Source organism: Sordaria macrospora, chromosome 3 (assembly GCF_033870435.1).
Source record: "Sordaria macrospora chromosome 3, complete sequence".
NCBI lineage: Eukaryota > Fungi > Ascomycota > Sordariomycetes > Sordariales > Sordariaceae > Sordaria > Sordaria macrospora.
This window is the reverse complement of record NC_089373.1, coordinates 1,560,126-1,585,442: the sequence shown is the minus strand read 5'-3', so window position 1 is coordinate 1,585,442 and position 25,317 is coordinate 1,560,126. Positions and strand designations below refer to the sequence as shown.

Below are 25,317 nucleotides of genomic sequence, written 5' to 3'. Positions count from 1 at the left end.
CCTCAAAATGGCATCCCTAAATACCGCCAGAACAAAAGTCTTGAAGTCCCTTTATGATAGATGAGAGAATGCCTCTATGAGAGCGATGGTCGATGGAAGAGAATATGCAAACATGTAATACAGGATGGTACTTAAGTAAGCCAAGGAGAATCACTGCAATCCCGAAGGCTGTCATCCAGACCCCTGTATTCGACTGTGTGGAGCTCCAAGGTCGCACTGTCCCTTGCAGCCTCCATCCGCTGCCAAGCAATCGAAGCTCAACCTCAAACTCAATCCCATTTCATCAACACAATCCAAACTTCACAACAGAGCATGCGCGAGTCTTCAACAAAATGCCGCGCTACAAGACGGAGTGGTTCGATTCTCTAGTTGCAGCAGCCGGGTCTCTTCTGAATGAAAGTCCGTCCATCTCAACGGACGAGGCCTGCCAGAAACTCGAGTCCAGTAAGTCCTCCTCATCCGTCATTGCCTCATCGAAAACACCAAGGAACTAGACTGACCAACTGATGTCTAAACAGGTGTTCCCGAACAGCTCACTGCCCGACAGTTAACAGGCTCAGCTGGGAGATACATGATCAAGGTGAATGAATATCACTGTTACTCAACCAGGAATCTGTCAACCAGCAACTAGCTAACCGAAACCATCAGAACTTCACCACCCGCACTCCCCAATCTCATACCCGGCAACAATTCACCCTAGCAGTGCTCGCCTGCCTACTTCTTCCTTACCGAATCCGACCCGAGCACGATACAACAAGCGCAAGCGAAAACAGTTCAGAAAACGAAAACAACGAGGACAGCCTCCCGTTAACCAAGCGCCTCGTTCGCTCCGTAGCACGAGCTATCTCCCCCGTCCTCCCCAAACCAAACCACGGGAACCCAGATGACCTCGATGACTCCAGCGCCAACCAACAACTCCGCACTCAGCTCACCACGCAATGCCTAGCCGCCGCCGACGCAGCCTTCAAAATCTTCGAGCTCCTCGCCGCGCGTGATCCGGAAATCCTCGATAACACTGACGTCCTCCTCACGCTCATCGCTTACACCAATCCCGGCGAGGAGTGGACGACTCCCGATCTAGCGGCCCGCGCCACACTGCTTCTGAAGCAGCACTTCGATTCCTTTGAAGAGTCAAGCTCCAAAAAGCAAGACTTCATAACAACCACTGTCCTCCCCAGCTACCTCCGCCCGCTCTTCTCCAAGTCCTCCCCTCAATCATCGATAACCCCCTCAGGCCGGCCCTCCGCCTATGGCGCCAACCCCGACGCCCGTCCCTCTGGCCTGCCCGACGACTCAAGCGCGACCAAACCGTGGAAATTCGTCGACCTGCACGCCGTTACCGTGTTCGAGTGGACCGTCTCCGAAGCGGACGGAGAGACGACCATCACCAAGTCCTGGCCGCTGTTTATTCCCGTGGTGTTGACGCTGGCGGATGATAACTCCACCTATGTCAGAAAGAGGGGACTGGTGATTCTGGGGGAATTCTTGGACAAGTTTCCGAGTAGGATTCTGAGCGATACGGGGCTGAACAAAGTGTTTGAGGACACGGTGCTACCTAGTCTGAGTTATCTGCCTAGTATCACGCCGGAAGAGGAGTCGGCGGAGTTGCTTGGGCCGGCGTATGCGGCGTTGAGGTATTTGGCAGGGAAGTTGTCTGGGGAGGGAAAGAAGAATAAGTTGTTGGATAGGGTAGTCAGGGAGGGAATACTGCTGGGGTATTTCCATGCGAAGGAGCATGTGAGCATCGTGGAGGTGTTATGCCGTGAGATGGGAGAGGTGTTGGTGGAGATGGGGGTGGGTGCGGTTAAACATCTCAAGGTATGTGGTATTTGTGCTACTTGTGCTACTTGTGCTCCTGATGCAAGGACTAGAGGGAAAACGGAAAACGGAAACGATGCTAATCATGCTAATCGTCAAACTTCGTAACAGGACATTATCCCCATGCTCTCAACAATCTTAACCGACCCTTTCGCCTCCCTCCATCAACCAACCTTGCTATCCGCCATCAGAGCGCTCCAGGCCGTTCTCGCAACATGCTGGCCTCGGATTCCCAACTCGCCTTGGCAGGACGAGATTATTAATTCCCTGGTGCTCTGCTGGCTCAATCTTGGCACCTCCAGTACTTCGGACAACTTCCTGGCGATCAGACAGGCACTCGTCCACGCAGCAGACGCACTCGCCGCTGTCCTAGCTACGGAGGAAGAGGAGGGTAAACCGGCCATCAATCTCTCAAAAGTCGTGGCACCGCTAGTGGCGAAAGAGCCCTCTCTTTCCCAGCTTTTCTCCGCAACGGCGTCGAACAAGGAGGGACAAGACTCGGGGTTGGAGTCCTAAAGTTGTCGCAGAGGCGCTGGATTCGGGTCCTTTCCCTGCCTCTAGACCGTGAGCGACTTTGTGCGTCCTCATTTTCGGTTTGAGCCCCAAGGCCCCGTCCACGTCCTCTGGAAGAAGAAGAAGAACCCTCTCGGGGTCCAGCACCATCATCATAATCATCATTATCATCCTCAACAGCCCCATCCAGCCCACCACAACAAACACCCCGACCAACACCACCCATAGTCAACACCCTCCTGGCTTCACTGGGCGAGACAACAACAAAGACGACCGACGAAGCCCGCCTCGTCCCGCCATCATCCCTCCTATCCTGCCTATCCCTATCCGTAATCTCATCACAAAGGTCATGATGTTTAACCAGATACCCCGTAGTATTATTATTCCCGCCGCCCCCTTCCTCTTCATCCGGCCCGACAACCAAGGGCTCCTAGTCCACCGGCTGCTGTTTGAAGAGGCTTTTCCCCCTCAACCACTTCCTATAGGCCTTATACCTCTTCTTCTGCGCGTCCTCCTCGGTAACGGTGAGCGGGTTCTCGCTGACCTTGAGCATCTCAATGTAAAGCGCCTTGTCATCGTCTGCTAACCCAGACCCAGACCCAGACCCAGTGTTTGTTCCGTTGTTGTTCTCACCACCTCCTCCAGTTCCTGCTAGGGCTCCTCTTGTGACTCCACCACCGCCGCCATAACCACTGTACATACTACTCGCATAGCCCGCAATGCCTAACCCGCCGTCGTAACCATCTCCATGTTCGTCGTCCTCAACTACGACAGAAGCAGGATACTGCCAACTCCCATTCACATACTCCTGATACTCGGGCTCGACCTCTCCGGGTGCAATCTCACTCGACACCACCAGCGGCAAGTGGTGTGGATGACTAACGTAGCGGGCGTAGTCCTCGGCCTCGGCTGTGCTGACGGTCGGGTTGAGGCTGGAGTGCACTACTTTGGTGAAGGTCCACTGGGCGGCTCGCGTCTTTTCTTGGGCGGAGAGGTGTTTGTTTCCTCCTTGTGCAGAAGAGGTGGTATAGGTGTAGTCATTGTTGCTGCTGGACGGAAGTTGTTGATGGTGGTGGTGGAGGCTGGTGTGGTAATTGCTGAAGGGGCGGTAGGGGTAGTCTCCTCCAAGCTCAGTGCTTTCGCTGGTGTTGTTATTACTGGAGGATTCCCGGCCGAGGGTTCGTGGGTTGTTGGCGGTGGTAGTATTTGGGTCTGAGGGTCCAGCGGAGGTGGTTTGAGTTTCCTTGGTGCTGCCGCCGCCGCCGGGGAGCCAGCGCTGAAGGGAGATGCCGCGGTGGTGACCAGGTGCTGCTACATTGCCGCCACCGCCGTTGTTGTCCATGGCAGCAAGAGCAGCTTTCTCGTTCATCGCTGAAGCATTCTCCGCGGCGTCCTCGGCTAGATGACTTGTTCCCTGGAAGTGGTCGGCGCGGTTCGTGGTGGTGGTGTTGGCAAACGTCACCTCCTTCTTGACCTTCTTCCTGTCATTCGCATGGTCACCATCACCGCCACCGGTCCCGCCTACCTCGCCGCGCACGCGGAACGGGCTGAGGTCGTACCGGCCTTCCTGGGTGGACTTGAAGGGTATGTATCTGAGAGTCGAGTTCATGCGGTAGGAAAACATCTTGAGAAAGGACGAGAGCGTGGAGGGGCGGTAGTACTCGAGCCAGTAGTCGTCGTAGCGGGACACGGGGATCTTGCTGGGCGCCGAGTTGGGCTTGATGGCCGGGTAAGGGGGCAGCACGCGCGGTTCGAGAAACTCAGGCGTGTACCAGTTGATGTAGTGCCGCTTGCGCTTCTCGAGCCACTGCCGCGGATCTTCGTGGTGCAGGTAGTAGTCGGTGGCCAGGTCCCAGAGCATGGGCTGCCCTTGGGCGAAGATGTAGTTACCAAGGAACAGGTTGTAGGCCTCCTGCCGCTGGCCGTCGAGAAACGAGTTGTTGTAGTACCGCTTGAAACTCTCAATCATGTCGCGCGAGTGGCTGGTCCACTGGTTGATCTTTCGGTACGTCTCCATGGTGTTGACAAGCTGCGAACCGCCGTACTGGACGGCGATGGTGTCGCCGTGGTCGTGATACATGTGCGTGAACAGGTTGACGGCGTCGGTGTCGTAGTTGACAGTAGTGTCCTCCAGGATGCCCAGAGCATGGAGCTGGTGGCCTAAGGCTCGCTTGCCAATCACGAACTGAGCCGCGTTGGTCCGGTCCAGACAGTCGATACAGTTCGTCCGCGCGACTCCGTTCTGGACTCGGATCGGGGATGTGTGGCCGTCACCGTTGTGGAAGAAGCCGGTCGTGAGGACGACGTCCTCGGCGATGCTTTCCAGTGTCCCGATGACATCCTGGTCCCGACTCTTAGCGGCTCGCGACATGTCCCAGGCACGGTAGATGATCTGTTTATCCTTGGGCAGGAGCTGGTTGAGATATTCTACGGCGCGGGTAAACTCGTCCAGCAGTTTACTTTCACGCGGGGTGCGCTCGCGCGCCTTGACCAGGTTCAGGACGTAGATGGGTGCTCCGTACCGCTCAAAGAGGTTATCAAAATGCAGGGCTGCTGCCGTGTAAAAGGGGTCAACGAGGTTCAGCTCGATGGGCGGCTTGGGTGTTACACCCGTGTTGTCCTGAGTCCAGTACAATGGGATGGAGCCTCTGTGCTGCACATACGAGGTGTAAGCTGGGCTTGCAAAAAACTTTGGGCCCGGGGCGTGGAAGGAGGTCGTCAGTGACTCGGACACAATCTGTTCAGTCTCGACATCGTTTGCTACGTATCCCAAGTCGTTGGCACCTCTTTTGAGGAATCTTGCGCCGGCAAAGTACCTGCTTCTTCTGGCGATGACAGTGACGTGGGCGGTTCGGCCGTAGATGGAGATGGCGGCTTGGTCGAAGTAGCCGTGGATAATGGGGCGACACCAGTCATAGGGAGTATTCAAGACGTTGGTGACAGGTTGAAGCAGGTGGTTGTTCCAGACGAACATGGAATTCAGGTCATCCTCCATAGGACCAACCTGGCCGGTCAGCAACGCCTCTCGTTCCCTGGTAATGTTGTACTGCAATGTGCGAGTGATGTCATACGAGTAGCTGTAGTAGAATGATCTTGTCAAGTCCAGATTGTTCAAGATGCCCAGGAAGCGCGTCTCCTCGGTGTTCCGCTGGTCTGTCTTGAAACTGGGCGAAACCAAGGGAATCAGATCGGTGCCATCAATTTGGTAGACATAGTGACCACCTATCATGGCCACTGTGCTCTTCTTGGTGATGAGCAGCATGTACCATGGGCCGGTGAACTTGATGAAACCAAGCAGACCCCAGGTAGTGCAGCGCAGCTTTAGACCTCCAGTACCCTTGTTGCCGTCGTCGATGGTGTCCAGCAGCTGGTTCATGTCTTTCTGTGAGTATATGGTCTTGTCATCTGTGATGCTCAACTCTGAGGCCTCATCTGCGGTGCGTTCGATCTTGAGGATGCGGTAGCGTTTCTCAGTGACATCGCCGCCGACCATGTAGAAGCGACTGGAGGTTTCGTAGAGACTGAACTTGTGCATCTTGTGCTTCAGCCTGGACCGTGGTCGTTCGCCAGAAGTGCCATCCATCCTGCCCACATCTTCCTCTTCTTCCTCGGGGGCTAAAAGACCCGAGCGCGAGGTGGGATCTGGACTGGTGGTGCGGTGGAAGGGTTTGGCGACGGCAGGCTCATCGTCGTCGTTGTCGCCGACGCCAGCGCCAGCACGCGACGACTTGTTCTTTCCAGAGCTTTCGGGTTCGGCATCGGCACTGGCATTATTGTGAAGCAGAGGAAACGGTGGGTTTACCGATCGTTCACTCGCTGTATCGTCCGGAATTGGGCTCTTTGGGTTATTTGGGTCCCGATCGGATGGCGGCGGAGGTGATGTCGAACTGGAACCGCCAGCCTCGGGGGCGCCGCCGGCGAGGGCGCTAGCAGCAGTCAGGTCGGGCTCGGATGCATCTGTCATCTTGTCCGTTGTCCCTGGCAGGGAGTGTACGGGCCGCACTTTACGCAGCAGTCGACATGACTTGGTCAATGGCCGAGGTTGATGATGTAGGTGAGCAGAAGTTCAAATAAGGTGTTGCCGCGATAAGGCGATGATGTAACTGGAACGCTACTACACCCTAATGGCTACCTAGCTTCCCCCGGGGTCCCTGGTATCCAGCGCCTTCCCCCGCTATTTCTCATACAATCACAGGGGCTAGCTTCAGTTGGCCGTTGGATTCCCCGCCATGTCACCTGCGCAGATCTCTTACCAAGACATCAACCACTCCCATCCATCTCTTCCTCATTCTCTCCACTTCCACTTCCCGCCGGCATCTTCATCACTCTTCGATACCTTCGTCTCTCCTGGTCAATACTTGCAGCATTATCATTTTACGCCCTTCGTTTCCTGGTATTCCAATCCAAGTTACTCAGACATTCTCGTGGAAGACAACACGAGTTCTTGAATACAAGCCCTCTGCCACTTCGGAGCTTCTCTTGTCCCAGTTGGGCAATGAGGAACACGCTCTACGCCACTGCCTCATTATTCATTAAGCGGACTGAAAATATAACGCCCGAACTTCAGATTTGCGCAGGATCTGGATTGGACTTCCCATACATATTCTTCTGTTCCTCAGTCGTCTGGGCGAATTCTTCCCGTTACGCTGGCGATCACTCTTGTGGGATCCAAACAAATATGACCAAGAGGCAGTCGTCTGCCTACTGTCTTGATGGAACACACAAATTTAGAATGAGGAGGAACGGGATAAGAAAAACAGTTACTCGCCTGCTTCCCATTATCGTGGCCTTGTAATTCTGCAGACGGTGAATTCGAAGAGCAAGGCTCTCGTCATCTCATGGGTGTCTAGCGAACCTACCAGCCGTTCGAAACCGGATATCGGGGCTTTGGTATCCCACGCCTATGATGGCGTGAAGGCTTCAATACTTTGAAAAAAAAAAAAATACACACTGACCTTGACCTCATTGACAGGTCTAAGCCCCGTGATGCCACGCATCTGGGCACTCTCGGGTTGGGATGCTCCATCAAAGCCGCACGTCCGCCCGGTGGACATCAAGGCGGCCGTGATCTCGTAACGCAACATCGACCAACATATGGACTTCCTGGCATATCCTCACGAAAGGGAGCATGAAAGCGAAATATTGATCACTCCTCATGTTTGCATCAACAATCCAGTTCCACAGCAGCTTTGGAAGATGCGAGTTGGTCAGTGTCCGGGCGGCGTTCAGATTTTCATGAGGGCGGCAGCACTTCACTTGCAACTTCATCTCAACTCATCCCAAGGCCCAACAAAATTCGAAATTCACTTGTGCGTGTCGTGACCCTCTTCGCTTTTACAACCCCGCGTCACGGAGACCATCATTGCCATATCTTGCTCCCTTGGTTGCGCCAGACCCTTGAATCCTGATCGTCAACGCCTCGAGGTTCATATACCGGGTTCCGACCCAACTAAAGCGAGCGAAATAGCCATTCGGGCATATCTAGCTTTCTATCACCTTTCCGGCGAAATATAACACCATGAGCAGCGCGTAAATTCTTCTCAATCTGACGCTGGTGTGATTCTTTGGCTGACACATCTTTGCAGACCACCGACCGCTCTAGGAGCGACAGCGACGGTGGAACAACCCTCAGCTGTCGTCGCCTCGTCTCCAGATATTACTGTGGCAGCCACACATGAGCCTGGCGCAAGCTTGTTGACGGAGGCATGCGCAACGCCTGAGTACACCTTACTTAAATTGGAGTCATCAGCGGTTTACGCACCATTTGTTGGTTGCGTAAACACCAAGCAAGACTGTTGCCCTTCCCAACCTCAAACATCGGTTGCAATCGGATTCAATGACGTGTATCCAAAAGGGCCAAATCCCGAACAGGCGGTCCTAGAACGCTGCCCCGCCGACTACTACTCAATTTCAGCCCGTTGCTGCCCCAAGTAAGCAAAATCCTGCGGTTGAGGAACGTAACTCAGACTGGAATCATGCTAACAAATGACTTCCTAGCGGTTACACCTTGTGGACGACTGACCTGGGAGGCCAGACACCGTGCTTCAGTGTCCTCCAGGCAGCAATGACACCCCCTCCCATCACGAACACGGCATCATCCAATGAGGCCAAGCCGACCGTTGTCGTCTCCGACGTCGTTTATGCCATAGGCTACCCCGTTCAAGAGTCCATCAACAGCTTTCCTGCAGAGGCTATCGCTGGTACTGTGGCGACCGTTCTTGGTCTGCTAGTTATTGCAGGTCTCGCATTGTTTTTGCACAAACGGAAGCAGAAGCGGGAGTTCCTCACCCTGGGAAACGAGCTGAACGACCTCTACGGTTCCAAACCAGTTTCGGTACCTGCAAATACATCGCGACCCGGAGTACAGGCCAGTGGATCAAGCAGTTTCCAGGACGACAGGACCATTGTCGAAGACGGGGCATATTCGCGCAAGTCGAAGGAATCGAACCGGAGCCAGCCACAACGCTCGCCCTTTGACGGACACCAATTCGTTGTCCCACCGGTCAACCTCCCCGAGCAGGATGCCCTGAAGAAAACTTCAACCCATGAACAGCAACCGAAGCAACAGGGCTCGAGCCCAGAGTTCAAGCTGCGAGTCCAAGAGCCCGACCAACAAGCCACCAAGCATGAACAAGGACACTCGCACATGAATGCCAGCGAGCACGATCTTCCCACTCCCTCGCCGTTCGAACTGGACAAGCCGCAGCTGCCTGCACTCTCACAGCAAGAGGCACTCAACGCAGACGACATTGTCAACACGAGCAACTCCGCGGATGACACGTTTACTTCCACTCACAACAGCTACCACTCCGGTTTTCTTCAAAGTCCGACTGTTGAAACGGCCCGTCCAGAACGTCTTTCACGTATCTATGGAAAGGCCCAACAGATCAGTATCAAAAGAAAAGCACCCAGCAACACGGACGACCTGAAAGATGATAGCAAGTCTTCGTCAGGAGAGGAAGGGAAGTGAACACCGCCCGTTTCCCTTCGTCTTAGGGAGAACGGAAAAGGGAGAAATGAATGGGTGCGGGTGGTAGAAGATCATTCTGTGAATCACTGTTTAACAATGAGGTATCAGATGACGCAAGCTATGTCCTATATGGCGCAGTCGTACATCTGGGTAGGTGAGACCTGAAGGAACAACAGGAGGGCTTTATCGGTCCGTGTTCAAGACCGGGGTAATCCGGGGTTCGTTCGGTCAGCAAGATCACAAGTGGAACTGAACCGGGGAACCGCCATATGGTGATGTCAATACACCGCAAACATTTGTGTGCTTACTGTTACTTAGTGTTAGACAAACGGGACCGCTGTGAACACATGTTACCAGTAACTGCGCGTCTTTTTAATGAGAACTTAGAAACAGTCGATTCATTCAGTTGTGGAACCAGCCCTCATGCCTTTCATATCTAGTACGACGATCAAACATCTTCAGCGCCTCCTTTCCAGGAACAGAAAGTGGTCAGACACTATGACTGCTTCTGTACAACAACCGAGAAACAGACGGTTGCTGGCATGCCAAAACTAACCTTCACCGTTCCCAATGCAATATCGACTTTATATGTTTTCAATGATTAGTCTCCGTCTCCCTAAATCCTCCAGAGATACCTTATCCGACTTTCCCTCTTACGGTCTTACCTGCTTTTCACAACGACATCAGGCACACAACGGCCCATGGCATCCCAACCCAGCGTAAATTGTACCAACCTCCAACACGAGACAAAAGCAGGTAGTGTTGAGTGCACAGGTACACAGGTACACAGGTGCACAATTGTAAGACGGCAGTTCTAGACCCTTTCCTCCATTCCGGACTACCGAAAGCCGTGTCACCACGCTAATACCAAACATCTAGAACAAGCCAATTGCCTCACATCTGACTTTCATGCACTGTGACGTGCGGAGGGTTCAAGGAGGCCTGCCTGCCAGCTCAGCTTCCGGTTTGGTCGAAAGCTTGTTTCTTGGTATGGTAGTTGATGTGCAAAGAGGCTCTCGGTGGGAGCCGCAGATGGGTAGGATTGGGAGGATAGCTGCCCGAGTTGGGCTGCAGGTACATAAAAGCCACTGCCAGGTCTCGAACAGTCGCTTGGGTTGATGGAGGGGGGAAGAAGGGTACGTACGCTGTTTTTGACTGTCATACATCGCGATATTCTTTACGAAGCTGATAATAACTTGATAATATCCGACTGTAACTCGGACACAACTTATTGATGACTTGGTAAAACCAATAACCCAGCTATTACTCCTTACTGCCACTTATCATCCGTTAACCAGCTCTCAACTAAACTTTTACCTTTGCTAAACCACACGAAACATCATCATCATCACTTTCAGAAATATTCACTTGAGATCCTTGACCGGCACTTTGTTCGGCCAAACCCATTCTCAAAGATGCCTAGTCTCACAAGACGATCAAGCGATTCCTGTCCTCCTGATCCTGCCCGCTATCCTCGTTCGGAGAGGAACACTCGACAGGATGACGCGAAGAGTCACCGCAGTGACCGACGACAGTCTTCCCCAGCATTGACACATCGTCGAAGGAAGAGTCGAAGAAGTACATCAATCACGAGCGACGACAACCGCTCACGCATCTCAACCATTGACGAAGACCACAAAGATGACCCGGAATCGGACTACTACCCGCGGGATGTTTACTACCTCAGTCATCCTCCTGGTTCCAACCATGGCAAAGATGAAGAAGAAAAGAGTGAATGGGACTTGGACCTGGAAGCTGGGGCTGCCACACCAATGAATCACAGAAATGGGTACGGTGATGATGATGCACACTCTACTCGTTCACGAGGCAGAATACCACGACCATCAACCATTGTACGGCGACCATCCACCATCGGCACTCTCTCACCTCGTACCCGATCTCCCATCGACCAAAGCCGTCGACAGTCAATGCGACCAGACAACCTCTATGTCTACGGGTCAGATCATCACCGAAGAGATTCCGTACGATCAAGACCAAGGCGGGAACCACACCACCACGTGGTATCAGACTCTGAAACAGCTGTCTTTCCTCGCACCCGTCGTCATCGTCAACATGTCAACCGCTCACCTACACCCCCACACAGAGGCTTAGTTGCCTATGACCATAGCCATGAATACCCTCGTCCACGTCCTCGATCTAGCACACAACCCTTCCACTACCCCAACTACACCGACGACGACGAGCGGGAAGACACCTACCACAGAAACAACAATAACAACAGTAACAACCCCCGTCGCTACCACCGCCGTCGCGCATACTCCAACCCCCCTATTCCTTCCCGTCACCCTCACCGTACCCAATCCCGCCGCCGCCCCTCCCTCTCCTCAACCCTCAACTTCACAAAAGACCTCAAAGACCTCAAATACTCCCCCAAAGCCGCCTCCCTCCTCAAAGCCGCCTCGCGCGCCCTCGAAGCTGGCGCCGCCACCGCCCTCAAGCTGCGCAAGGACTCACCCTCCACTCCCCTCTTTTCCGCGGCCTCCGGCTCGAAAATCGCCGCAGCAGCGCTCGGCGCCGCGGTCGTGGACGGACTGATGGAGCATGAACATCAGCGACATCCGAAGCTAATGCGGAAGGGGGGACTGAGACATCAGATGGTTAAGCAGGTGGTGCAGAGGGGGGTGGCGGGGTTGGTGGGAGGGATGATTGAGGAAGGGTTGACTGGTGGTGGTGGTGGTGACTGTGGTGGTGACCGTGGGAAGGAGGAAGAAGGGAAAAAAGGGAGGCGCCCCGGGAAGAAGGAAAGTGTCAAGAGGGTTGTTAAGGGGGCGGTTATGGATTATGAGAAGTGGGAAAAGGGGAAGGGCGGCGATGATGGTGGTGGTAACGGAAGTGGGAAGGAGGAGAAGGGGGGAAGGGGGAGGAGGGGCAGTGAGAGGGAGAGGGAGAGGGAAAGGGAAAGAGATACTGATGGAGAGGGAAGAAGAAGGGAAAGAAAGAGGGAGAGAGAGAGGGAGAGGGGAAGGGAGGGAAGTGTTCGTAGCAGAAGAAGGTAGGAGTGATTGTCAGTATTTGGTGGTTTGATATCTTCGCGAGTTGTAAGATGATGTCGGTGGTACCTAGCTAAAGAAACTGCTTTGAACAAAGACTCCGAAGAACAACAAATAAGTCGGTTTCCGATCGGGCGGTTAGAGAGTGAGATGTGATTCCGATCGGGAAGCTTGCCGATCAACATACCCGTGAACAAACAAAAATGCGGAATATGACGAGCCGAAGGGTTATAGTACCCGAAACATGTGAAAAGAGTTTTTATGACATGGGTTTTTGGGCATTGAAGTGTCTGGAACAAAGCTTTTGAAGAAATAACAACATCACGGATTTCGACTTTTCCGGTCAGCTCAATGTCAACATATCAAATATGTGATCATGGTTACACAACATTGAGCTACATCTCCGTAGCCTCCTGATATCCTCCGCTAAACTAACAATAACATGCACAGTCCAACCTTAGCACCGAGCCTGGCATGTGAAGACTGCATGGAATGGCATGAAGCAAGAACAATCATGTGCGTATACATATGCAATAGTTATTGGTGGCTTTTTCGTATCCAGCTGAAGTACCTCATATCAAAGTCACATCTGAGACAAAATCAATAAACAACTTTTGTAGCCGACGAATCGGATTGACTCAAAAATGCGGGATAGACAAGGTTGATGCAAAAGGATAACAAACTTTAAAGTATCTTCGTCCCCCATTTTCAAACCAAGACTTCAACGTGACGACAAATCGAAAAAAAGAAAGATGCACAGAAGGCGCCATTGACACTCGACAATATCTCCTCGGCCTGGACCAACAGCCGGACCTTCTACACCCATTCAGCTCGGAAACCGTTTCCCAGGCGAGGCACCAATCTCACGCTCGCCCGTCCGTCGGACTTCCTCCAACGGATTCCCGGAGAACCGAGTTTTGATAAGCCGAAACGTGGACTCTGGACTGCAGCCCCCAAAGAAGAAAATAACAAAGGGTAGATGATGCCTTCCAGCCAAAACGTACAAAACATTGAGTGCTCTTGGCCATGGTTACCAAAAATAGCTTGAGAGATAATTGTTGTTCTTGATTTCTCTTCTTTTTACTTGAAGTTCCAACGAAAAACTGCATCATCTGTTGTGGTTTTTATATTTCCTTCGTCCATATCCCACAACACAACTTGACCTCGACTTAGCAGCAATACAAAGATCGAAGTTACCTCTATACAACCAAACACACCAAGACTTAGACAGCAAGCAATTGCATTTTCGCAACCATGGGTTCCTCAATGCAAGATACGAAGCCCAAGATGACCCGGGTCCTAGCCCTCCACGGCTACGGCACCAGCGGTGAAATCTTTCGATCACAAACCGGTAAGTTCGTTTTCATCTCTTCACCCCCTTTCTTTCATTATTCCATCCGTCTATCCACCACCTTACCTTACCTTGCCTTACTGACACTCAACTAAATCAAACCCAACAACAGCCGCATTCCGCCTCAAACTCCCCAAAAACTCATACACCTTCACCTTCCCCAACGCGCCTCTGCCCTCGGCGCCCACCGTCGGCGTTGATTCGATATGGAACCAAACCCCCAAATTCTACGCCTGGTGGCCTGCCCAATCGTCCAACACTTCGGAAATCCGCTCCGCGCACGACCAACTCGACCAACACCTATTTGAGTCAGGGCCCTACGACATAGTCATGGGTTTTTCCCAAGGTTGTTCCCTCCTCATGTCCTACATCCTGTACCGCTACCAGGAACACGTCACCAACCCGCAAGTCGCCGATACAACAAAATTCGAGCTGCCGTTCAAGGGCGTCATGTTCATCTGTGGCGGGCCCTCGCTGCCCGTGCTGCAAGATCTCGGCGTTCCCGTGAGCGAAAAAGCGTGGGAGGTGAATAATAAGACGGCGGAGTTGTTGCATAAGCGCACAGAGAAACTCAAGTATAAGGCGGATAATCCTGATACGATTAAGAGGGGGGAGGGGCTGTGGGATGAGGTTGGGGATTTGGTTCATGATCCTACTAGCAAGAAACATTTGAGAGACCTAAAAGATGTGTTTGGATTGGATTTTACGGATGAGAGGATGAGGAAGGCGGTGGGGGATCTGGGACAGATCGTGCCGACTGTGCATGTGTATGGGGCCAAGGATCCCAGGTGGCCGGCGAGTGTACAGCTGGCGCAGCTGTTTGAGGGAGGCTTGAATGAGAGGTTTGATCATAGCGGGGGGCATGAGTTGCCGAGGACGACGGAGTGTTCGATGAAGGTGGCGGAGTTGATGGAGAAGTTGAGGAGGAGGGTGGAGGGTTTGGATGATGGGGAGGAGTTGAGAAATTAGGTTGATGTTTTGTTTGGTTTTTTTTCTTGTTGTTTTGTACACTTATGAAGGAAGTGAAAAGGAGGATGCTCGGGATGGTGGAAGGTGGAAAGGACTACTGTTGGACAAGAAACGAAGAGGGAAAAGCATGTCATTTTATAGACAGGGAGACACAACTTCTAGTTAGCATGATGGCATAAAATGACCTTGTATCATATTCCTCACGACTCCCTTTGCTTTGTTTCTTCACCATATTCCATGTTGTCTATTCAAAGGACCTTTTAAAACTTCAACCCAGTGCCTCTACCTCGATATAACGTCTAACTCCGGCCATGCCCATCCATGACCTTTTCAAGCCCGACATTTTTTCCTGTCCATGCCATTCTCTACCAGAGCCCAAAGTCTATGTAGTTCACCGCCCATACCCTAAACAGTAAGATTACCATGCAGGCCAAAAAAATTATGCAAAAAAATCTTTCAAGTCCATGATATCTATACTCTGTCCCATGCTCTCGACTTTCTTTCAGAGGTATTTGTACAAGGTATATGTCTGTTTTATACAACACGTTTCGACATGAGCTGGTCCGCAAACGCCTGCTCTCTCTTCGCCGTCGCCCTCATTTCCTCCTCCGTCATCTCTGACCAATTCTCCTCCCCATCGTCATAATCATCCCATCCTTCTTCCGGCGTCAGCACGTCCTCGGTCTCATTGAAGATGCTTTTCTCCAACTCCGAGTCCGCCCTGATCATGGTCTTGACAGCCTTGATGGTAAGAGGACACTCCGCATTCACCCACTCCAGCTGGTTGGCCGCCTCCTTCTGCCAGTTGGCCAGGTTCTCCAAATCCATGTACTTCTTGGCCATGATGATCAGCGTGTGTGAGATGGGTCTCGGGCGCTGCGGGAACGAGCCGAGACGACGGAGCTCGAGCGGCAGCTGGTTCTTGACGGCGGACCGCGCGCGCACCCGGTACCAGCCCGTCCAGTTGGGCATGAGACGGGCCTCGCACTCGCCAAAGGCCTCACGGAAGCGGTTCATGCGCGCAAGCGATTGCACGTAGTAGTTCCAGTTCTTGCTGTCGAGCTCGAAGCCGCGGCTGCGCACGTCCCTGACGAACTCCATCAGCCCGTCGGCGTCGTTCCCGTCGTGGAAGACGCGCTGCATCGTCTTGATGGGATCGCACAGGATCCACTTGTAGGGACCGACAAGATGCTGAGCTGGGGTTTCCGCGTCCTCGCCGGCACCCGTCTCCCGTGGTGGCTCCTCGGCGACTTCACCGAAGGCCTGTAGTGTCGTCTTCCTGAGAATATGGTTCCAGATCTCTCTGACCCGGTCGAACTTGCGTTCATGGTAGTCGGCAAGCATCATGTTGTTGAGCAGGCGGATGGGCATGTTGGTAGGCTCCTTTGCAGACGGGAACTGGGTGGTGTACAGCTCCATGATCTCTTCCAGGGTGCCAAAATCCCGGATCTGCGTCAAGATGAACAGGATGTGGGCAAACTGGTTGACCACAGGGCGAGGAGCCTCATGATGACCCTTTCCAGTCTTTTGCAGGGTCTGCTTGAACAAGTTGATGGCCTTGGTAATGTAGTACTTTTGGTCCTTCTGCCACCTTTGGTGACCGGGGAGCTGTTGCCACCTACCCAAAGCGTCAATGACACGAGTGGTCCGCTCGGCCATCTCGGGTTCTTGGCGCTTGGACAAGATCTCGTTGAGTTTGAGGGCCATGTGTGGTTCACGACTGTGAATGAAGGACGCCATAAGGAGAACGTAGTGTTCAGGTGCGGGCTTGAAAAGGTTGTCCTTCTCGGAAGCTCGTAAAAGGTTCAGAGCGTGATGCGACTGTCTGCAGTACATTAAGCCGTACAAGAGATGGCTATAGGTCTCGTTGTCGCTGGGAATCTTGTTCTCATGCATGTATTCCACAAGGTTGTACAACCCCTTGAGATCTCGCTTCCTGGCGTGGTGATTAAGAAGGGTGTTGAAGAGAACGGTGTACTTGCCGGGAAGTGTGCCCTTCTTCACCGTCTGCTTGACAATGACCTCGGCCTCACGGAACCGGTCATTCTGACAGTAAGCTTCAATCAAGCTGTCCACCATTCCCACATCAGGCTTGATGCCGTCGGCCTTTGCGGCGTTGAAGAGCACCAGAGCAAACGAGAGATCACCACGCACAGCGGCCATCCCCATCACAGTTCCATAGGAATATGAATCTGGCTTTCCAACCTCATCCAAACGCTCAAAGGTCTCGAGACAGCCACTGTAATCCGATGCTTTTGCGTAAGCATTGAGCAGGATGTTCCAATGAACAGTCTTTGGTTTGCCCATGCTCGTCTGTTCCAAACAGTTTTCCAGCACCTTGCGAGCCGCTCCAGGGTTTCCGTTGCGCGCGTGCACGTGCATCAGACTGGAGATGAGTGACATATCGCGCACAGCTTCTGCTGGAAGGTGCTTACGGTACTCGTTAGCCAGACGGGTTACCGACTTGGTATCACCACGGCCAGCATAGAATGCCAGGAACTTTTGATAAACTCGCTTCTCAAGGGCGTCGTAGCGGTTGTACCAGTCCTTCAGAACGAGCTCCATGCCGGCCGCATCGGTAGGATAAAATATGTCCAGCATGGCGCGCAACACCCAAATGCGAACCTCGGCCTTGGGCAGTTGGCGGTACTTCTTGTAGGCTTCCGCCGCAGTTCTGGTCTTGCCCTGTTCGACAGCCAGCTTGATGAAAGCCTCGTACGCTAATGGATCCCCAGCATGGCGAAGGAGGACAACTGCGTCTGTGGGCGAGAATAAGCGTAGTGATTTGGTGGCAAGAACTCTGACAAAATCTGCGATCGGCGTATCGGCTGCAAGTGTTGGGTTGGGCGTGGGCTCTGGCTCGGCTGGAGTCTTTATTTTGGCCGACTTGTTCTTGGAGGGCTTCTTGGCCTTCGTCGCTGGCACCTTGGGCGCAACAAATTCGACAAACTCGGCCAGCTTATCCTGGAAGCCGGGAACGGTAGCCAGCGCCTGGAACTCAACAGTAAGGTTTTCAGAGTCCTTAAAGCTGGTAAACGACTTCCAAATATCCAAAGCCAGCTGCCACGAAGAGGTGGTGAATGCGTGTGCCATGATATCGTCAAGTCCTTGGTGAAGCCCTTTTCTCTTGAGAGCGTCAGAAAATAGTGCCTTTGCATTGGCCACATCATCCAAGACAAGTTCGGCCTTGATAGCGGCCTTGATTATGGATTCCGTCCACCGCTTGGCCGGAACCGTGGCAAACAACTCGCGGATCCTCCAAGCATCGACCGATCTACCGGACTGCGCAAAGTTGGCCATCACCTCGCCCTTGAATTCCTCCTGCTCTTTGGGCTGAAGCTTGTTGTATTCCGTCCATATCTGCTCGTGCATGGGGCCGAACTCTGATGGTTCGAGAAGCTCCCGCAGTGTTCGAGGGCCGGATTTCTTGGAAACCTTTTGAGGTCTCCTGTCTTGTGTCACACCACTCTCCTGCTCATTCCAGTACTGTTCGAAAAGGTCGGCATTCATGAACGAGTCGTCCTCTAGCGGTTCCTCGTGCGGGTTTTGCGCAGCACCGGAGCTGTTATTGGGCGCAGAACTGTATAATCGCGTCGCATTCCTGCGAGTATTGTGCGCCGGTTCGAGAGATGGTAGATGGATAGGGAGGATCTTTCGGAGGAGGGCGGCCGTTCCACTTGGGTATAGGAAGTCGAGCAAGAACATGGACGCCTTCATCGGCTCTATCCTGTTTTCTTGCCTCGTCGTCTGTGGGTTACTCAGTGTCTGCGTCGGTGTCGGTGCCGCTGTCGTGTCTCGCAGGAGGGCCTGGTAGGCATCGAGGAGCTCAAGGTCGGAGGCGCCATGTTGCCAAAAGGCAGTGTGTAGTTGTCGCTGGCTCTTCAACGAGGTTCTGGCGACGGGGAGAACTCTCTGGAGGCTGCATGTTTCGAGGCTCGCCGCCGTCCTCTCCAGCATCGCGTTGGAATTCGGAGGCCCAGCCAGCTGGCGTAGTTAACGTGTGAGTCGTGGGTGTAGATCGTTCTCTCTCGGGCATGTTCCGCTCTCGTTTCGTTTGTTTCTCGCTCGTCTCGGCTTGTCTTCCTGTAATGATGTCCAACTGGGATTTGACCTTAGGGGTTCCGGAACAGAGTATTTGGGCGTTTAGCAGGTCGGAATAGCTCCGGGAAAGTTGGGTCGTATTCTCGAGACCAGAATAGGTAGCTTCCGAATCGGGGTAAGAGAAAACAACGCTGTCGGGTTGCTCGGTCGCAATTCGCGGGACTAACAGCAAAAAAATACCTTGAAAGAAGGACAAGACTTTTGGCTGTCGCAGCACCCAGCCAAAAATTTTGAGCGCGATTCGACCAATTCACAGCGCGAAGTGGGGCTCCCCTACGACATGGCCGCCCAGCCCGCCCACGCCGTCCAAAAGAGCTCCCGTCCTAGCAACGCCCCCGGGCAGAGACGGCGTGTGAGCTCTCCCGGCCCGGTGGAGCCCCCTATCTCAGATCTCATCGGGGTTGCGAATCACTGAAATCGGACTGCTGCCAGCTGTTCCATGCTGGCCCGACGCCCGGAGCTGGGAGAGAAAGAGCAGCCGTGCCACTGCTGCTGCACCTTGGCTTCTTCCTCACATTGCGGGGCAATTGGGGACAACAAAAGTGACACAGTGCTCCATGAGAGAGCTGCCCACGCCCCACACTTTCCAGGTTCAACCTCCCGTCCACGTCGAGACTCGAGCCGCCAAACATACAAGGAGGTCGTCTGTAGTATCACAAACCCTGCCGCCAGTCAACACCTCGAACTCTCTACAATACCGCGGTATTGACCGAAGCTACCTGCCCTACACTATATTGCGCAACGGGTGCTTCAATAATTCCTTTCTATAGGACCCCCTAGTTGCGACCGGAGCGCACCACCTAATCACCCACATACACACACACACACATACCCAACCTCAACACCATGGATATCACAAAGTTTGTGGTGTCCCACCGGGAGAATGCCCTCCTTTACGGCGACTATTCGACATACCGCGCCCAGCTCTCCAGGAAGCTTCTCAACTCCCGCAAGAAGCTCAACATTGCGACCAAGAGCCGAGGCAAATTCCACCCCAAGGCCCAGATCACCGCTGAGCAGATCTCGGAAAACCATGAGTACGAATCCCATCCAGTGCTTGCCATGGGTGGCTCAACGCCTGTTGGCTATCCTGCTAAGATTATGTCTCTCATAGATACCTCCACCTCGCGCTTCTCGCCTCCGAGCGCACATGGGCTCATGCCATGTCCATGAAGGCTTCGCATGCTGCTGATACCAAGGGCATGACCAGCAAAACCAGGTCACACATCGTTTCCAGACTCGAAAAGGGTGCCCGCACCGCCGAGAAGCTCGCAGATGCGCTTTCCCAGGATGCAGTCAGCGGCGCCAACCCCAACGACATCCTCGAAGCTCGCGCCTACGCCGCCTTGCTCAGGGGTGCCGCCAACTTCGAGAAGCAGAGCTGGGAGGACTGTATCGTCAGCTACGCCGTTGCCCGCATGATCTACAGTGCTCTCTCGACCTCCATCAAGGGCGACATCTACAAGGACCTCCTCACCGATACCATTGACCCCTCGATCCGATATGCTGCGTACCAGGCCAAGATTCCTCGCACCCAACCGATTCCCTCGATCGCCAAAAAGGCATTCGCTAAAGCCGACGATGACTTGGTGGAGCGTGTCAAGGCTGTCAACCCTAGTGTTTTGGAGCAGGGCGATGTGGCAATGACTGGAGTTACTGGTGCCGAGGGCGCACCGACTACTATCACATGGCGCTCCAGGGAGGTTAAGATCGAGGACGCTTCGATTGCCGTCGCCTGGGCTTCGGTACAAACCGCAAAGGCCAAGCTGAACGAGAGGCTATCCATTGCCAACGCGCTGGCCCCCAAGGACAAGGCCGCTGCCTACGACGACATTTTGGCCGCGACCCAGGATGCTGTCGATGCGACAAAGCAGGCCATTGATGAGCTCCGGGGAGAGGGCGTCACTCAGAGCGACCCTCGCATGCAGAGCCTGCAGATCACAAGGACGGCCGTCAACTTTGAGATGATCAGCTGGCGAATTGGCCGCAACAGGGTGCTCGCTGGCGAGCTTGACGGTGCGCGCGCCACTTTCGAGGATCTGTCCAAGAGGAAAAAGAAGGCCCAGGAGGCTGAGCAGGCGTCTGAGAGGCCCAAGGAGGAAGCTCCCGGCCGTCAGATTGCCAAGCTAAAAGAGAAGGTAGTTTTGTATGACGGCACGCTTCAGAGTCTGGAGACCATCACAGAACTGCCTGGTGTTGCGAACGACCAGGAGCTCTCCACGCGTCTGCAGGCTACTTCGCAATACTTTACTGCTCTCAAGTACGTATTCCCTGCACTGTCTTGACTTGACTAGTTTTTTGGCTAACCTTCAAAACCCAGGTCCCTAGCAATCGCCCGCTCCCACCTCCTAGCCCACAACGATACCAATGCTCTCGCTCTCGTCCGCCACGCTCTCACCCAAACCGAATCCGCCCTGCCTATCCTTTCCTCTTCTTCTGAAGAATCCTCGCCAGCCCGCAACATCCTCGTCTCGGCCGACGACATCCAAACCCTGCACTCCCTCCTCAACGGCGAACTCCAGCGTGCCCGCGCCCTGGTGGAAATTAGCCAGCACAACAAGAACAAGAAGCCCAGCACCACTACTCCCTTGGGCACCAAACCCCTCATCGGCCAACTAGCCAACTACCCCTCCAGCGGCCAGGTTAACCTGGAGAACATTGTCGTGTACCCGCCTAAGCTGGAGGCGATCCCTGTCAAGCCCATCTTTTTGGATGTGGCATGGAATTATATCGATTACCCCGAGAAGCAGCAGCAGCAAGCTCCCAAGGTTGAGCAGCAGCAGCAGCAGCAGCAGAGGACTGAAGAGGTGCAGGAGGAGAAGCCGAAGAAGAGGGGCTGGTTTGGGTTTGGTCGGTAAATGTGTGTTACACGAGATTGTGCAACGTATGTATATGTCAAGAGATATTATCTGGTTGGATGGTTGGTTAAAAAAATATAATGATGGTTATTTGAGGAAATAAAGCCTTTCGTTGGATGTGAGCTCTAGATTGGTATTCCAGCACAGAGAGTGACACACTAAGTATGATCTGATAAGCCTTGCTCACTTGTTGGGGTTCGGTACCCTTTGTGTTCATGAGTATCTACCATATCTGCCAGTCTATCCCAGCAAAACCAGGTATGTATGTATGTATGTATATTTTCTGTTTGTTGCTATGATATGATAGACTTGTAGGAAAACGTCTTATGCGAAACACCGAATTTTTGTTTACCTTCTCTCGCTACTCGACCTTATCGTTCACCTGGTGCGGTGACAAGTTATCAGCTCAGCTCTCCATGTTGGCATGGCATGACGTGTATTACCGGTCACGAAGGCGTATTTCTTCCCTCATTTTGACTCAATCTTCAACAACGCAACAGACAGTTCACGCGGACTTCCTTCCCTCTTTGTTGTTAGTGTCTTTGGCAGGCTCGTTTCCTCGCCTGGGAAGTTCCCTTTGTATGCGTAACGTCGAAGTGAGCTGCCCAAGGCTTGTGGGTAGGTTCCTTTGAGCCGTTCGTTGCCCTGTGGTTGTGTTGTGTTGAGATGACTCCACCCAGTTCATTGTGTACAAGTAGAGAGGTCCGATAGCGGCTTGAGCGGTTTCCTTTTCCTGTCATCATAATAAAATTCGGTGAGAGATATTAGATAGTCAGCATATTACTATCACAACATAAGCACACATATTAACAGAGACGATGGGAGGGATCGAGTATGTTTTCCAAACGCTTTGCTATTCAAATTTCATTTCAATCATGAGGGGAGAAAGTGATTATGTCGAACTTCGTTGTCCGTCGTGTGTGTGGTGCATCGTGTACAATGAACATGATATATATACATACGCGCACCCTTGACTCCCACCGATTTCCAGCACCTGCTGCGTATCCTGCCCGTTGCCCCATGCAGAAAAACCGACCCATTTTGCATCTCATCTCATCACTTTCGTTTTGGATGGAGAGAAAGATATAGTGAAAATAGATCAAAGATTTTTATTTGTAACCCCAGAAAACGCAGGAAGTTTTGATGCTCAATAACGCCTTCCGCCCTCTGCGGTATTAAACACAAGATCCAGCATGATAGACCTCAAAGAGAAACATGACATATGAGTACAAGGGAGAAATACACAGTGGAGATCATTCCGCTCCAACCAAGCTTTACTTAGACACCGGGGAGAAAGAAGTATGTGGGTATAGTGACAAAACGATGAAAAGGAAAACCTAAAACTGGTGGGCTTCAGATTTACTCCTTCTTCTCGCCCTCAGTGTTCTGCTGCTGCTGCTGCTCGCCAGACTCAGCACGGGCCTTGTGCATCTTGTCGAAGAGGTTCAAGCTGGCAACCTGGAGGTCGTCGATCTTCTCCTTGAGGGCATCGGCAGAGATGGTCTGCTCGCCAGACTGGCTCTTGGCGATGAACTCGCGGAGGCTGGTGATCTTCTCACGGATGGCATCAGCCTCGGCCTTGTCGAGACGGTCAGCGTACTCGTTGAGAGCCTTCTCGGTGTCGTTAAGGACACCATCGGCCTTGTTGGCGGACTCGATGGCAGCCTTGCGCTCCTTGTCCTGCTCGGCGTATTTCTCGGAGTCCTCAACCATCTGCTGGATCTCAGACTCGGAGAGACCGGAGCCGGAGGCAATGGTGATGGACTGATCCTTGTTGGTGGACTTGTCCTTGGCGTGGACGTGGACAATGGAATCGGCGTCAATGTCGAAGGTGACCTCGATCTGGGGAACACCACGGTGGGCAGGGGGAATACCGACGAGCTGGAAGTTGCCGAGCATCTTGTTGTCCTTGACGAGCTCACGCTCACCCTGGAAGACCTTGATCTCGACGGCAGTCTGGAAGTCGGCAGCGGTGGAGAAGACCTGGGACTTCTTGGTGGGGATGGTGGTGTTGCGGTTGATCAGGCGAGTGAAGACACCGCCGAGGGTCTCGATACCGAGGGAGAGGGGAGTGACATCGAGGAGGAGAAGGTCCTTGACCTCACCGGAGAGGACGGCACCCTGAATGGCAGCGCCGATGGCGACAGCCTCATCAGGGTTGACGGACTTGGCGGGGTCACGGCCGAAGATGGACTTGACGGACTCGGCAACCTTGGGCATGCGAGTCATACCACCGACGAGGATGACTTCCTGGATGTCCTTGGCGGCAAGGTTGGCATCCTTGAGAGCCTTGCGGACGGGCTCAATGGTGCGCTGGATGAGGGGATCAACCATGGCCTCGAGCTGGGCACGGGTGAGCTTCTGGTTGATGTGCTTGGGGCCGGAAGCGTCGGCAGTGATGAAGGGAAGGTTGATGTCGGTCTGGAGGGAAGAAGAAAGCTCGATCTTGGCCTTCTCAGCGGCCTCACGGATACGCTGGATGGCCATGCGGTCACCAGAGAGATCGATGGAGGAGTCCTTCTTGAACTGCTGGACGAGGTGGCGGACGAGGTGGATATCGAAATCCTCACCACCGAGATGGGTATCACCGTTGGTGGACTTGACCTCGAAGACACCGTTCTGGATCTCGAGGACGGAGATATCGAAGGTACCGCCACCAAGATCGTAGACGGCGACAATGCGGTCCTGCTCCTTCTCGAGACCGTAGGCAAGAGCGGCGGCAGTGGGCTCGTTAACGACACGGAGGACGTTGAGGCCGGCAATCTGACCAGCATCCTTGGTGGCCTGACGCTGAGAGTCGTTGAAGTAGGCGGGGACGGTAACGACGGCGTTCTTGACGGGCTTGCTGAGGAAAGCCTCGGCGGTCTCCTTCATCTTGTTGAGGACGAAGCCACCAACCTGGGAAGGAGAGTACTTCTGGCCACGGGCCTCAACCCAGGCATCGCCGTTGGAGTGCTGGACGATCTTGTAGGGAACCTCCTTGATGTCGCGCTGGACCTCGGCGTCGGTGAACTTGCGGCCGATGAGACGCTTGGTGGCGAAGAGGGTGTTCTCGGGGTTGACGACAGCCTGACGCTTAGCGGCAACACCAACAAGGCGCTCACCATCCTCAGCGAAGGCGACGACGGAGGGAGTGGTACGGGCACCCTCGGAGTTCTCAATGATGCGGGGGACCTTGCCCTCCATGATGGCAACGGCGGAGTTGGTGGTACCTGTGGGTGGGAAGACTTGAGTTAGCCGTTGTTGTCGAGTATATACCTCTCTCATGATGCTAACATACCAAGATCGATACCGATGACGGCACCAGTGACCTTTCCGTCTGTTCCCGTTGACTCGAAGCGCGCGAAGGCGGGGGTCATGGGCTTCCTGAGCATGCCCGCGGCGCGGGTAGCGATGGAGGCCTTGGGCAGCTGTGGTGAGAGGAGGATGTGTCAGCCATTGTTTGTTCACGTCAATATGGAACGCGCCATTATCGGGACTCAAAGTGAGGGGAAAGTAGAAGCAAGCGTTGGTAGGATAAGTGTAAGCTCGGTGGTATATACTTACAGCCCTGGTAAGCCTTGTGGACATCATCTTGTATGTGACTCTAAATTAAAAACGAAAAATAACCCCTTGGAACAAAACAGACAGGGCTGGGAATCAACAGAAAGCAGACGGAAGAAAGGTGATGGTGGAGGGAGGAGAGGGTGGTTATGAATGAGTGATTCGTGAACGGAGAGCGGAGGC

The 25,317-nt window shown here is 53.5% G+C and overlaps 8 protein-coding genes across 8 annotated transcripts; 5 read left to right on the top strand and 3 right to left on the bottom strand.

Moving 5' to 3' along the window:
* Positions 1 to 49: 49 nt before the first annotated feature.
* Positions 50 to 2,483, top strand: SMAC4_03773 (uncharacterized protein). The gene is made up of 4 exons (XM_003347627.2): positions 50 to 444; positions 519 to 580; positions 649 to 1,737; positions 1,930 to 2,483. The coding sequence occupies exons 1-4, from the start codon at positions 93 to 95 to the stop codon at positions 2,332 to 2,334; spliced, it is 1,908 nt and encodes a 635-aa protein (XP_003347675.2). The 5' UTR covers positions 50 to 92; the 3' UTR covers positions 2,335 to 2,483.
* A 278-nt stretch (positions 2,484 to 2,761) lies between these two features.
* On the bottom strand, positions 2,762 to 6,295 carry SMAC4_03774 (uncharacterized protein; the record flags this gene model as incomplete). Its single annotated transcript, XM_066090001.1, has 2 exons — positions 2,762 to 3,923; positions 3,993 to 6,295. 2 exons carry the CDS (start codon positions 6,293 to 6,295, stop codon positions 2,762 to 2,764), a joined length of 3,465 nt encoding a protein of 1,154 aa, XP_065946437.1.
* A 1,488-nt stretch (positions 6,296 to 7,783) lies between these two features.
* Positions 7,784 to 9,766, top strand: SMAC4_03775 (uncharacterized protein). Its single transcript, XM_066090002.1, has 3 exons — positions 7,784 to 7,860; positions 7,917 to 8,261; positions 8,329 to 9,766. The coding sequence occupies exons 1-3, from the start codon at positions 7,850 to 7,852 to the stop codon at positions 9,299 to 9,301; spliced, it is 1,329 nt and encodes a 442-aa protein (XP_065946436.1). The 5' UTR covers positions 7,784 to 7,849; the 3' UTR covers positions 9,302 to 9,766.
* Positions 9,767 to 11,086: 1,320 nt separating this feature from the next.
* Positions 11,087 to 12,318, top strand: SMAC4_03776 (uncharacterized protein; the record flags this gene model as incomplete). Its single annotated transcript, XM_003347630.2, has 2 exons — positions 11,087 to 11,322; positions 11,463 to 12,318. 2 exons carry the CDS (start codon positions 11,087 to 11,089, stop codon positions 12,316 to 12,318), a joined length of 1,092 nt encoding a protein of 363 aa, XP_003347678.2.
* A 725-nt stretch (positions 12,319 to 13,043) lies between these two features.
* SMAC4_03778 (uncharacterized protein) lies at positions 13,044 to 14,849 on the top strand. Its single transcript, XM_003347631.2, has 2 exons — positions 13,044 to 13,663; positions 13,776 to 14,849. The coding sequence occupies exons 1-2, from the start codon at positions 13,567 to 13,569 to the stop codon at positions 14,630 to 14,632; spliced, it is 954 nt and encodes a 317-aa protein (XP_003347679.2). The 5' UTR covers positions 13,044 to 13,566; the 3' UTR covers positions 14,633 to 14,849.
* Positions 14,850 to 15,166: 317 nt separating this feature from the next.
* SMAC4_03779 (uncharacterized protein) lies at positions 15,167 to 18,589 on the bottom strand (the record flags this gene model as incomplete). The annotated part of the gene is made up of 1 exon (XM_003347633.1): positions 15,167 to 18,589. The coding sequence occupies one exon, from the start codon at positions 18,587 to 18,589 to the stop codon at positions 15,167 to 15,169; it is 3,423 nt and encodes a 1,140-aa protein (XP_003347681.1).
* Positions 18,590 to 19,079: 490 nt separating this feature from the next.
* On the top strand, positions 19,080 to 21,714 carry SMAC4_03780 (uncharacterized protein). The gene is made up of 3 exons (XM_003347634.2): positions 19,080 to 19,770; positions 19,848 to 20,993; positions 21,054 to 21,714. Exons 1-3 carry the CDS (start codon positions 19,580 to 19,582, stop codon positions 21,589 to 21,591), a joined length of 1,875 nt encoding a protein of 624 aa, XP_003347682.1. The 5' UTR covers positions 19,080 to 19,579; the 3' UTR covers positions 21,592 to 21,714.
* Positions 21,715 to 22,434: 720 nt separating this feature from the next.
* On the bottom strand, positions 22,435 to 25,297 carry SMAC4_03781 (uncharacterized protein). Its single transcript, XM_024655583.2, has 3 exons — positions 25,138 to 25,297; positions 24,872 to 25,001; positions 22,435 to 24,803 (listed from the first exon to the last, which is right to left on the bottom strand). The coding sequence occupies exons 1-3, from the start codon at positions 25,162 to 25,164 to the stop codon at positions 22,951 to 22,953; spliced, it is 2,010 nt and encodes a 669-aa protein (XP_024511458.1). The 5' UTR covers positions 25,165 to 25,297; the 3' UTR covers positions 22,435 to 22,950.
* Positions 25,298 to 25,317: the final 20 nt, after the last annotated feature.